Genomic DNA, 14038 nt, shown 5'->3' with positions numbered 1-14038 from the left:
AGGCCAAACTGCACGAGCCTCCGGTGACAGTAGCCCTCAGTGCTGAGCTGTGAATGTGAAAGCAGGCGACAATGGGCTACAAATGGGTGCATGGGCCTGGAAAGTTGGTTTTTGGAAGTGTGTGTGTGTGTGTGTGTGTGTGTGCAGTTGGAACATGTCCAGTTTATTCCTGCCTTCAAAATAAAACAATACAAAACAAAAAAAACAACAATAACTTAAGTTAAATGAAAAACATCGAGGGTTGCAAAGTCTCTGGATTTTTCAAAACTACGAGACGAGGATCTCTTCTAGCAGCAAGCCGCGGCCGCCTCGACTCTAACGAGGCGGTGCCGACAAATGTAAAATGTTTTCTGAGGGGAAGGGCTGAAGTCAGCACCCGCTCGCTCTGTCCCTCCCTCCACTGATCCCCAACTTTGTGTCCAGTTTTGGTCATTCTGTTCGCGGGGAGCCATAGTTCCCGTAGGAGGAGAGGGAGGGGAAGCCCGCTGAGGCTCCAGTCCACTGGACGACTCGGCCCCTCACCAAAATGTTCTAGTCCTGCATCCCAGCATGCACCTCTGCCTGCCACAGCGGAGCTGGCGGGAGTCTCTGAAGGAGGGGGCCGAAGCGGGGGGCTGATGGGAGAGCATCGGGTGGTGGGGTGGCAGAGGAGGACCGGGGGGGGCTTGGTCAGATACAGGTGGATGGCTGTGCGGTGGGCTGCTGTTTGCGGTTCCTCAGGCCTCCAGACTTCTCCTTGTAGCCCACACACATCTGCTGGGAGACGTCCACCAGCGAGCTGGCCACTGCCAGACCTGCACAGGCACACACACACACACACACAAATATTACAATTAGGTGGAGATGATGCAGAGATGTATATGCCATTGAGTTCTTATTTCATGATCTAGACGTTAGTGTTGTAGAAGTTGAGATCGGTCTTGGTCTCGAGACCACTTTTTGAAGGTCTCGGTATCGACCACATTTTTAGTCGGTCTTGTCTCGGTCTTGGATGAAGAGGACTCTGGATTTTATTTCAAGACCGGTCAAGACCACAACTTCAGGGATATCACTTAATTGCCTGTGCATTGTCTGATTAAGGTTTTAACATCATTACTGTGATTGGATGTATAACTTCCTGCTTCAAACAAAACCAATAACTTTACTCGTTTCTAATTTGAAATGTGTTACTGTTCAACACTTCTGGAGCTGTATTACAACCATCTGCAACTTTAAGAAACCAAAAATATCAACCATTTATCCAGCAATCAAAAGCTCTCCTGTGTCTTTGATTGATTAATACTCTAATGCACTTTTATTCCTTTCATTTTAATTCACTATCATTTGCATAGTTTGTCAGCCAGAAACAGTGACATGTTTATTTCTACACTGGAAAAGGTCACACTCACATATTATAGTCACACAATCATGTAAAAAAATACATGTAAGGTAGGAAATGTTTGATTAGGTTATGTGTTGATATATCATTATCCCATTTTTAATCATTGAAATATGAATATTTGCAGAAGCCTCACAAATCCAGTATCAGCTGGGCTATACTTTAAATGTGGGACTAATCACTGCAGTAACTGCACTGAAACTGTATTTCGTAGCTATTATTCTTGACTTTTTCTATTCCCTTTTGACTTTCCTGATTGGTTTTCTTTGTGCGATTTTGTTTTTCTGCCTTATGTAAAGTAGTTTTTGAGATAAACAATTTATTTATTTTTTAATCAACACACAAAACAAAGAATTCTCAACATGAACAAATCCCCTCCACCCACCCAGACAAAACCAAGAAAAGATGACAATAACCACACTATTCAAAACCATACAACAATAGAGAATAAACTATAAAATATGTATAAATGACAAGCCCGTGACCAATGACCATAAGCTCATCATACACGTCTCTCCCCAGCACAAAGCCCCTCCAGAGAGTCAGGTACTTTCCCCATTTTCTAGTGTAGACATCCAATCTGGTAAACTGTTTATATGACTTTTTTTTCGCCACCACCTTAGCCATCTCACAAGCCCACTCCTGGATTGACGGCACCCCTTCATTCCTCCATCCTCTTAAAATAATCTGTCTGGCTATCATTAAACTAGTCTGGACCCAGTTTCTTATGTGCTTATCCATCACGCTTAGGATTGACAAGAACAAATAATCTTGGGCTGAATGGAACCTGGGTCCCTGCAATCCGACAAAGGTTATCATGTATCCCAGTCCAAAATTCCTGGACTTTCTTATGTCAAGTATTTTAAATGCCCTTTGTGTTTGAAAGATGTTGTACAAATAAACTTGCCTTGCCTGCAGTATTAGCACCCCCTCTATTACAACGTATTGTGGGTCAATAATGTCAACAGCAAAAAATTAACGTAGCATGCATACTGCATTTTTGGTATGCACTTAATTTTGTCAGTTTTTCACCACCACCTTGTACACAAAGCCTATTTAGAATGAGTGTGTAGTGTAAGATTCTCTCACACACACACACACACACACACACACACACACACACACACACACAGGAGGTGAGATCATAGACTGGCAGTGCAGGCAATCATTCACTTATACCACACTTCATTAACATTTATTATTACTCTCTGAGCCATGAAATTCCAATAAAGTCCATTTATCTACAGTGATTGATGCATTTACCGCCATCGAGTACACACGGCCAACAGCAAAATATAAGCTCTCAGGAAAGAAGGATCACATCCTCTGAAATCAGACCGTCTGAGAGTTTTCAGTGAAACAGGCTGCAACTATTAACTTGTTTTTTGATCTAAAAGTGGGTGCGGGATGGTTCAAAGCAATCAAATGAGGCTCAGACACGAATCAGAGATCATCTACGGCGCTGACCCCCTCTTGGACGTTTGGAGAGTTAGGAGGGCGTCCATTTTTGGAACAAGCTTAACTGTAAACAGATGTGCTGTGAGGTCGTGACGCTGATGACAGACAGCAGCCTGCGGATTCCAAACGAATGGGAATCCGCCAGATGGGAAACGAGTTAAAAGCATTAGAACAGGAGACCCTGGCGGGCATGAGGAGATGGTAGGAACACGGCTAACATGGGCTCAACAAAAGCTGCCCGAGGGAAAGCTCCACCGAGAGCCGAGGCGGTTCCGTTATGACAAAAGGACTACGTGGTAATTAATAAGGGCCTGGGGCATGCTGATGGTCTGGGGACTGCAACTGTGGGAGGCAAAGAGCCTATAAAACACAGAGGGGGAAAAAAGGACAGAAAAGGAATCAAGTGGAGTTCTTGTTTGAGTCCTTAAAAAAGATAGAAAAGAAGAAAAAAAATTACTTGTAAGAAAAGGCAAGTGAAGTGCTTAGTCTGGGGTCCTATCAGACTGTCTTGGAAAGAAAGATAAGGGATACAGATGAAGGACAGATGGGAATGTAAAGAGAACAAGTGACACGGCAGAAGATGAAAGGAAGAAACGGGCTCAATCCTCAGTGCTATCAGAAAGAGGGAGGCAGAGGAACATCGGGGAAATTCAAGAAAAGAAAAGACTGTGCTTTAAACGGAGACCTCACAGATGACAAGGAAGGGAGGAGAGAGGAGAAAAAAAACCAAGAGGAAAAATGAAACTGAAGAGCGGGAAAGAGAAGAGTTGCAGAATGCTTCTGAGCATAGAGAAAGAAGACGACATGCATGACACAGCAACACAGATGAGAGGGGAAGCAACAAACAAGCTGCAGACTTCATGTCACCACACAGGGCTAACAGGACAGAATAAGGAAAGACAACGGGGGGGCACATTAATGGTGCAACCATAATGACTGTAAACAAATGAGGCCATGGTCAACATGATTGGTAGCCTAGTTTTATGATTTTGTCAGCGTCTCTCGACACATTCCATAATCCCCGATTCTTCTCGTCCGTCACTGAGGATCGTCAGTCCATGGTGTTTATTTTCATGTAAGAGGATTTCACTGTCTGGAAAACTAAAATAACATTCTTGTTCTGTTTGCACAGAACAACTTGCAATGCAGAGAGAAATTCCTGTGAAATTGATCTTTATGTCAAAATGTGATATAAAGTGTAGAGACTGACAGAAACTGCAAATACTTATCCTTATATATTGTATGTGAGACCAAGTCCTTACTATATGAATGGGTGAATTAATCAGTTGGCCCTGGGGCAAAAATCTGACCTCCCCAGAGAAACGGTAGACTATACTGTAGGTGGCAGCTTCATTAAATGCCCACAGACCAAGTAGTCTGGCATCGACAGACCTTTATCTCCACAGCCCTGTGGAGTAAGGTCTGGCTACACCACACATACATTCTGGGATAGAAGAAAAAAGTGCTCTGGGTTGGTTGTTCAAACCAATCACAATCGTCTTGGGCGGTGCTAAGCCCCGGACGCAGTGACGGGGGCTCTGCAAAACAGTCTCAGAAAGGAACTTGTTTTGTGGAACATTTGCACCCGGCAAAAGAAAACACCACGTACAATATTAAATGATGTTAACTGTTGACACAATACAGTAAGGTGAGCTATTTACATTAGCTGGACACATGGTTAAACGTCATTTGCTCAGCCCAGTGTATCGCCGTGTGTACTTTGTCCACAGCAATCCCACCAATCGCTCCCAAAACTTCCCAAATGCCGTAAACATATTCTGTGTAAATCTTTACAATCATTCCCCAAAAGAACCAAACAGGCCTGCCTTGTTGCACAATCCAATTTTCTTCAAAACATGCAATTTTCAGCGTGTGGCTTGCTAGCTCAAAGTTTGTTGTTTCCCGATGCAAACGGAGTTTGGGAAATCAACATACATCCGGCACGTCAGGCAATTATCCTGGAAATGTACTTCCGTTGATCCAGACTATCAAATCTGTAACTTGCAGTAGCCACTGCAGGCTTTTCTTTTATGAGGCAATCATCCTGGAAATGTACTGTCGTTGATCCAGACTACAGACCCATATTTCTCCAGGAATATGCAAAATATGTAGTTTTATGTATAGTAGTGTATTTGCTCTTCTGTGGTTTATCCGTGTTTTTTGTTTACCTGGCCAGCGACAGATGTAAATTGGCTGCTAGCTATCTCTGGTGCAATTACTTTCAATTGTGTGCTGTCCCTGCAATAATAATAATAATAAATGAAATAAAAAAATAGACAGTCAATATAATACATGTCTTAAGACAAGATTTTGAGACAGAGACCCTCTGGGCCACAGGGCCGCAATATTAAAGGGATGGTTCGGAGTAATTTCAGCCTAGGGTCCTTTGCACCATGACCTTGAGCCAAACACCCCCCCAGAAGCTTTTTTCCCTTGGTCTAACATTGGTAGCGTTAGCGCTATCAGCCGAATGTATTAGTGCAGGCGCTAATTGAACCAAAAGGTTATCTCGTAAATTACCCCACTAATAATGCCCGGAATGGTACCAAAATTCTACAGTAGTACAAATAGGTTCTGTACTCATAAAACTGGGCATTGGAAAGTTTGTAAGTACACCAGGAGTTTACTTAAATATCACTAGCCTGATGGCTTCTACTCTCTGCTTGCAGCGCTACCACTGTGTCGACGTCACTTCCGTTATTTGGAAAAACCTGTGCATCCCTTTAAGTAATAATGCAGGATTTACCTTAATCCAGGTTGTTTAATGATGATGGTGCAAGGTGGTTGCAGGTGGTGCTTTCATGAATGCAATAATTAAACTGCCAAAGAGGTCTGGTGCCCAGTGGCCCACTGTGTCTGCTTTATAGACCAGCCTGGCTGCATCTGAAAACCCATGTTTTTTTGTTTTTTTTTTACTTTCTTGGCCTTTTAGTTCATTTCTTGCAGTCCATAAAACACTATTCTATTCTCTGAATAGCTCTCCAGAGTGGATGACTCTGAAAACACTGCTCTCACATTGTAATAGGGAAGAGAAAAATGAAGCTTCTCCAAAACAATGACAACGCCCCTGCACAGTCAGAAGTACAGGCACGCAGCCACCTTTCTGTCATCTTCGACTCTCTCCGAGATCCCTCATTGTTACTGCCAAAATATGTGATGACACAATACAGGTGTTGATATGTATTTACGTTTCTGTTATCAGATGATTTATTTTTACAAGCGCAAAATAGTTTGAGATTTGATTGATGGACTGCTGCAGCAGCACAGGAATGACTGTTTACCTGGTTAAGGGGTGGCACTTACAAGCCACAATTAAATCACTTTGATTTATATGTATAGTTGTCAGAGAGCAGAAACAGATACATCTAAGATGTGAATAATAACAACTAAATAGTGTTCAGCTATGATGAAACCACCTTAACCAGAGGAAAACCCATTTAACTAGCTGAGACAGTAGGAGTACCCAGACTGACTGTCACCAGATGAAGGCTGTAACAAATCATTTTGTTGTACGGGAGGAAGAAAGGGTTTAGTTTTGCTGTTATGGTGTTTCAGTGTGTACTGAAAACGACCTATAATGTGTGGAGAGAAGTCATCTGCAGATGTAATGTGTTGTAGGTTGTATCGCCCTACTGTGGACATGGTGTGAAATTCTAAAGGATGATAGAAATAAAGCTGAACAAAAGAGAAGGAAGAGAAACACATTAAAGAAGTGTGGCGTGTAAACGTGCCTATTCTCTAACTATGACTAAAGCTTCATAAGACAGAGGAATGAAGGTGGATCAAGGAAAGGCGTCGTTTTAAAAAAAAAAAGAAAAAAAAAAAGAGAGATGACGTGAGGAAAAAAACCAAGCGGCTGCGTCTTACCAGACTGTCCTGGAGGAGGGATGCCGCCGGTGCCCCTGGGTAACCGCACAAAGATGGAAAGCACGGCGGCTTTGTTGCCAAAGCAAGGCTCGAGGGCGATGGGTTTTGGGACGGACTGCGGAAAAAACAAGAAACAAAAACAAAATTACACATTACAAGCCTACCAAATCCTGGTGAACACACGCCATTTTCACAGACATGGATAACAGAGGCTTTGCTGTTACTGTTCTTGTTTGTGTCAGCAACACGCACAGCAACCACAAAAAAACAACTTGAGATACACAGACTGATCTGCAGGCACAAATTGGATTCCCCTCCTCCCAAAATCCCTCACTGTGCACAATTTCATGACAATGCTGCCTGTGTGCCCGCGACTGGATATCAAGTGGTGGCCCTGGGAGTGGGGATTTGTGTCGGCAGTGCACTCCTGTTGCTGCAGGCTGCCTGACACACCTGACTCTCTAATACCAATATCTCCTGTTTATCAGCAACTCATCCATATGTGGGGATGAGTTTCCCGGCTGTAAACACTGGCCGGATCTGCTGCTGCGCGCCTCGTACAATATTCATGGATTTAACTCGACGGAGGATATGGATATGGAGAACGCCGCCACCTCAACCGAATACAGATCGCTTGATATCTCTTTCTTGCCATCTATCTCGCTCTGTGTTTCCAATTCCTGAGACGGAAAGGAAACTGGGCCATGGCATCACATCACACACTCCTGGCACAGCCTCTCAAAATGTGCTCACACACACACACACACACACATCTCCGAACACAAGTTCAATCCCTTCCCACGCCAGTCTTTATACTCTGGAGAGTTGAGCTTAACGCCCCAAGCAGCAATGCCGCAGGAGTGTGACACACACACACTGCAACACAGTTTTCACACTCACTGTAAGAACATAACTGTGTGTGTGTGTGTGTATGTGTATATATATATATATATATATATATATATATATATATATATATATATATATATATATATATATACACACACACACACACACACACACACACACAGTGTAAGTGTGCACACGGGATCTGACCCATTTTACACAATTATTCTCTGCTCCGTCTCTCTGAGGCTTACCTTTCATACCAGCAGGATACACAGGCTGTCACACAGGTAGCTGGGGCAGTGTGTGTGTGTGTGTGTGTGTGTGTGTGTGTGTGTGTGTGTGTGTGTGTGTGTGTGCGCATGTAGATTCAGTGCAGTGGATGTTGTAACAGAGGGGGATTTTCTATTTGTTTATGCCCCTATGTGTCTGCCTGTTTATAGCACGTGTGTTTTCCCATGTGTAGCCTATCTATCTGTGCAACTGGCTGTGTTGGTGTACAATCTGACAGAGAAGGGCATTTTATCCTCTGCTATTGGCACTGGATGTGTGTATGTGTATAATAAACCCTTTCAAACAGGCTCTTTACTCAGGAAATTTGCTGGTAATGTCCATTTAATGTCTGAATAAGCCCCCAAATCGGTTTTCCGTAAAAAGCCACGGCTGCAATCTTACTTGGTCAGACATTTTAACATTTCTATAACACCTCCAACACAGCCGTGCCTTCCGAAGCTGGACCTAAGGTTCTCAGAAGATATGAGGCTCTTATAAGATGCAGAGAAGGGTGTTATGGGCAGTGTTGGCAGTAAAGCATTACTACTAAGTAATATATTACTGTAATTGTATTAATTTCCCCAGTAACAAGTAGTGTAAGAGATTACAATTTCCAAAACGGTAATTATATTACAGTTACTAATCCAAGTAATGCTGCGTTACCAGAATGTTATTTGTTTGTTTTTATATCATGATGCGACATGTACACTTAGCGTGCTGCAGGTCAGGACCAGGGCAGGTCTCATCACGTCAGCTTCTAGCCAAAAAGCTAAACCAAGGATGGAGGATGACGGCGATAGGAATACAGCTGGAAGTATTGTCATCATATAAAAGCTTTGATCCGCGTGGGAACATGGATGACATCCAACATGTCACTGTGAGCAGAGCAGCGTCCCTCTCCTCTCTCACCTTGTGCACACAGGCACAGCGGGTTACCATGGTTATGGGAATCTGCATTGCCAGGTCCTTTTTATAATGTAAGTATAATGTGAAACTCTCGGGGGCAGCGACAGTAATATAGTAATATAACGAGTAACGTAATGTTTTGATACTAAGTAATAAGTAAGGTTATATTATATAGTTTTTAAGGGGTAATAAGTAAAAAGTAACGTACTACACTTCCTGAGTAACTTGCCACAATCGTCTTAGGCGGTGCTAAGCGCCGGACGGAGCCACGGTGCCTCTGCAAAATAGCCTCATGCATAATAGGAAGGAACTTGTTTTGGTGGAACGTGTACGTTCAAAAGTAGTTTTAGTCGTTAAACAGAAAACTCAGATTGGACAGATAGTCTAGCTAGCTGTCTGGATTTACCCTGCAGAGATCTGAGGAACAGTTAACTATAGTCCTTCTCATGTCGGATCAGCGAATCGCCTACATTTGACAATTTCATTAATACCAACTGCTTACAGTATGAATACCCCGCATAAAGCTTTGCATACAGCATTGGAGGAATTTCGAATTAACTGAGAGTCATGATCTAATGTCTGGGATCAGAATGTAACACGGAGTAGAATGTTGCTGGTCAGGGACAATTATGTAAAGATTACAAATGTTTGAAAGCCAATTACTTTGGTAGATGATAAAGCCAGCTAAACTACAAATGTCATGTGTGAAAGGGGCTGTATGTGTGATTGCAATATGAGCGCCTGTCTGAATGTGTGTATATTGTTATATTGCTATGCAGCTGGACAGAAAAGTTTATTAGGAGGTTGTGTTTGTGTGTGTGTGCTTTGCATGCATGCCTCGGGGCTTGCAGCAATTTTCAGCTGTGTTGATCCTGCACTCACATGCATGCAGCGTTACACACACACACACCACCCCCCCCCCCCTGAACTGACAGGGGGAATAGTTCAGATGCAGACAAATGGGCCTGTAGAGAGGCAGGCTCGCCTGCTGGAAACACTGCAGTCAAACCAGCAGCAGAATCAACAACACACGGAAAAAAGCAAACATTCAGACACATCTTTGGATACCAGAGTGATGTACAGCGTCTAAACTCTGACATGCTGGCATTTTAAAAATAAATCATTCATCACGGTGCTTTGACTTTGAGAAATGAGCGTGATTAATGTAAATAAAGAAAGGGGTCACTGCTTTGTTTTATGGCCTCTCCATCTTAAACTTAACAAAATTAAGACAAGTCTGTCCCAAAGGGTTTTAAAAATAAAGAAAAACATTTCATTTCACTCCCTTCCTTTTTTCTCTCTATTGTTTCTTTCTTTTTTCCTATATTGCTTCCATGCACAGACTTTTTAGCAGTGCATTTTAAAACATCAACAGTAATTCTAAAAGAAATTTGAATGGCATTTAATTATATATTCAAAATATAGGCTACCACTAATAATAGTTGTCATAAACAAACAAGACCATTGCTGAAAAGACTGGCAACACACACACACACACACACACACACATACATATATATTTACACTCCTGAGCAAAGTAAAAACTAATAAATACAGAATGATACCAGAGGGACGAGTAACAACAATATCCAGAACAGTAAGAGGGGCAGCTTTTTAAAAAAAGAAAAAGTTTTCTTAATTATGAGAAACACTAGAACCAACAACACCACCGATGTGAATGAGAAGCTAAATCATTCAGAACAGACCAAATCGCAATTGGGAGTTAATCTGGTACCAAACAACCAAAACTATCGTAGGCTGAGAGGGTTCACCGCGTCAGACTGAAGATGTCATCCAACACAACGATAGGGATCTCTGTCTTCCACATGATGTGAAATGCATGCACACGGGCGTGTTGCTAGGTTTCCTTTGAATCCCATACAAGAAAGGCGGACTGCACCACTTGATGTAAATTTCTACAGAAAATAGCTATTACAGAATGAAAAAAAAAAAAAATGCATGGAATGGATATTGCTGAAAAAAGGCTGTCCATAAATGATATCAAACATTTGGTTTCATATAATGAACCAGCTACTTATCTCGAGCTGGCGCATTAGTTAGAGCCACAAACTCCTTTTGATTTAGAATTGTAACTGTTAGATATGTCAAGACAGTGATGTGGGAAGAAAATAGGAAGAATACTAGAATGAGAAAAGTATTTTCATTTATTTTTTTATTCTTTCTTTAATTTACTTAACTTTGGAAAACTAAAACCACCGTTAAATTTAAGCTTCTATTAATTATGGTCAAAAAGGCTTGTCTCCCGCTCTGGAAGCACTTAAGAGACGTTACTTTAAAAACTCACGAGAGAGCTGGGAGTGAACCAGATTAAAGTATCCTAATTAAGAGGGCAAATTGCAGTTTTGTTTTCCATTTGATTGCAGTAAAAGCCAATATTATCCCTCAGGGGCAATTAAACGTTAATATCACTTACTGCTCTGTGTGATAAATGAGTGATGACTCAATAACTAGAAAAGACAACCAAGCACTCAGTATAAGGATCATTTCTTTCCATTTTCAAAATCATGGTACTAGAACCTCATTATATGCAGCTTTCATGGATAGCTGAGAAATGGGAATTAAAAAAATACTGACGGGAGGTCACGTGACCAGCAACCGCAATGGACGTAGAAAACTAGCGCTCCCTACCCACCTCCGCATTTCATTGAAAAACCAGGTCTATTCCATTTTCTTTGACGCCAAATCGTTTTATCTGTTATCACAGTGACTCAGTGAAACACCTGCAAGCGCGAAAAAGCAGGTCTCGTTGTCGTCTAAACTATCTACTCGGACAGAGAAATCTGCAACATGGCGGCGGCTAACAGAGCGGTGGCTAATATAGCAACTGATGCTAGCAAGATCCCGAAACATGGAGGACTTGATCGCTCAGGTCTTGGAAAAGCAACAAAGTATGCTTGAATCAGTGATCTACAACGCAGTGAAGAACGGAAATGAATACCTCGCTGCAACACATCTGGGCAGAGCCTGAGATGTAGGAAATTATGGGACGTGATCCGATGCAACCTGACTGCACATTCACGATCCAGCGGCTTCGGGAGCTTGAAGGGATACAACACGAGCTACATGCTAAAGGCACCTCAAACTCGCCAATCTACCCAGCCACCCTGAGAACGACCCACGGAGGGAGAGCGTTCACCTTCACTACAGCCACAGATGCGGGCGTTTTCTTTCGGGAGTTGGATATGGAGGACGATGTGACATCCACACGAGCCGCTCCGCACCACGGCCTGCTGCCGACAACGGAACCAGAAGACGACGGCTGTGGATTAGCGGTATCTGGGCTACTGTACCAAGTTTGACTTGAGGACGCTGTATGTAAGTTTTGGAACCAAGCTTTAAAAGGGACACTTAACCAGACTGAAAGTACAAGATAAATACTGGCTGGTCAATTTACAGTCTATGTTTAGTCAGACTGAAAGAACATGAGGGATGCTGTCTGTTCAGCTTATACTCTGTTACTCCAACTAGATTGGTGTGTTTTTCACCTAGCTTATTTCGGAATTTTGATAGCTGGTTACAACCTAGTTCTAGGGTTTTTGTAACACCGTTCATATTTAGCAGAAGAAGTTTATCAGACCTGTTTCAATGTACATGTGACTATAAACAGGAGGGGTAACTGTGGGCTGGAGTTTGCGCATGCTGCGTATGATGTGGTCACGTACCTTACAGATAGGGGTTGGGGTCTGCGGTCTCACAGGGTTAGGGGATTTATTTAAATTTTTATGTTTTCACCACACCTTGCTTAGATCTAACAGTTCACCCTTTGCTAAAAATGTATCAGTGAATTCCGGTAGGGTACATGAGACATGTATACGTGTATATTTTGATTTACGTAAAATAGATGTAAACCGCCTACAAAATAAATTCTTCAAGGTTGCTGCTTCATCTAGTGACGACACCAAAACCAAGGGCTCCATTGTGTTGCTGTCGCGGAATGCGCACTCACCCTAGACAAAAGTAGTAAAGACTCTTCAGGCAGGGTATCATATATATGTACTACGATAAGGAGTAGGAAAATAGCCTTCGTATCGGTATATGCACCGTCTACATATGATGAAAGTTTTGTCCCCCACCTAACCAATGAATTGCTTTCTCTCATTTGAATATTCACTAATTATAGGGGGAGATAGATTTAAATCAGGATACGTTCTGCCAACCTGAACAAACTGGAACTTTCTTGCACATGGTCTGGGAGTGTGAACAGGTGCATGAGTTCTGGACTAAAACAACGTCAATAATATCTGATGTAATAGGACGTCGAATTCCTACTGACCCGATTGTCTTGTTACTTAATGACGACTCTAAATTACACCTTCTTGTGAGACAGAGGAAAATTTGGCTAGCCGGCTCAACCGCAACCAAGAAAATTATAGCTCAGCGCTGGCTCCCCCCCCCCCCACTCGCTTTGTATAAAATAGTGGTTGGCGTATTTTCTGGACATAGTTATGCTTGAGCTCTCTACAGCAAGGATTAACAAAGCTAAATCATCAACTACAGACCTATGGGAAAGCACAGCAGCACAAATATCAGACCTAATGACCTCAGCATCACAAGAACTAGAGGAGAGTGACTAGGTAAGGTGTGATTTCTGTTTGACTGTTTGTTCTGTTTTCCTCGAGACCGCAGAGGGTGGGGGGTGGGAGAAGGTTTTTGTTTCTCTGTTCTGTATGTCTAATGATAAAAAAACAATGAAAAATGTATACTGACTAACTATTCCAATATATTAGGTGGTGCAATATCACACTTGGCTAATTTTCAATCTCTCGGTACGAGGAAAGATGAAACAATTATTTTGGCTTTGCCAGGAGCGATCCAAACGGACTTGGTTAGCTCCAGTCCAAACGTCTGTTTTAGCCTCGGGCAAAAAGTATATCCAGTGTGCTTACAATTGGAAAAATGAGGGCTGCCCGTGATAACCTGAACACATCTGTACTCTACGTGGAAGAAATAAATAAAAGACTGGCAGCTTTTAATTAAGAGTAAGACTTTCCTGCCAAGTCCAATTTCCACTGCAGCAGCTGCAGAGTGCTCTTAGGTTCTCGCTTGTTTACGCTCTTGTCTCTCATTTTTAGAACGCCAGCATCTCATATTCAAACCAGAGAGGGAATAAGCACTGCAGATACATTTTGGAATTGAAAGAGACTTGCTGTCAGACTGATGTGGGATGTGACAGTGGGATCATTTTTTATTTCAACTCGTTTCGTAAAAAAAACAATTTCCATTGACTGTTCATCAGCGCGACTGTTGTATACAATGTTTAACCTCAATTTCCAGGTGCATTGCTTTCCA

At 42.4% G+C, this 14038-nt stretch overlaps 1 protein-coding gene across 2 annotated transcripts in view; it reads right to left on the bottom strand.

The window, feature by feature from the left end:
* Positions 1-662: 662 nt before the first annotated feature.
* Positions 663-14038, bottom strand: part of atrn (attractin) — a 160141-nt gene continuing 146765 nt past the window's right edge. For both annotated transcript variants that reach the window (XM_078277614.1, XM_078277615.1), the window contains exons 28-29: positions 6704-6818; positions 663-794 (exon numbers count right to left, since the gene is read on the bottom strand). In XM_078277614.1, coding sequence (XP_078133740.1) covers positions 670-794; positions 6704-6818 — 240 coding nt within the window. In that variant the 3' untranslated portion in view covers positions 663-669. The remainder of the gene's footprint in view (positions 795-6703; positions 6819-14038) is intronic.

This window comes from Sander vitreus, chromosome 20 (assembly GCF_031162955.1).
Source record: "Sander vitreus isolate 19-12246 chromosome 20, sanVit1, whole genome shotgun sequence".
NCBI lineage: Eukaryota > Metazoa > Chordata > Actinopteri > Perciformes > Percidae > Sander > Sander vitreus.
Note: the sequence above shows the minus strand (reverse complement) of the source record. Positions and strands in the feature narration are given on the sequence as shown.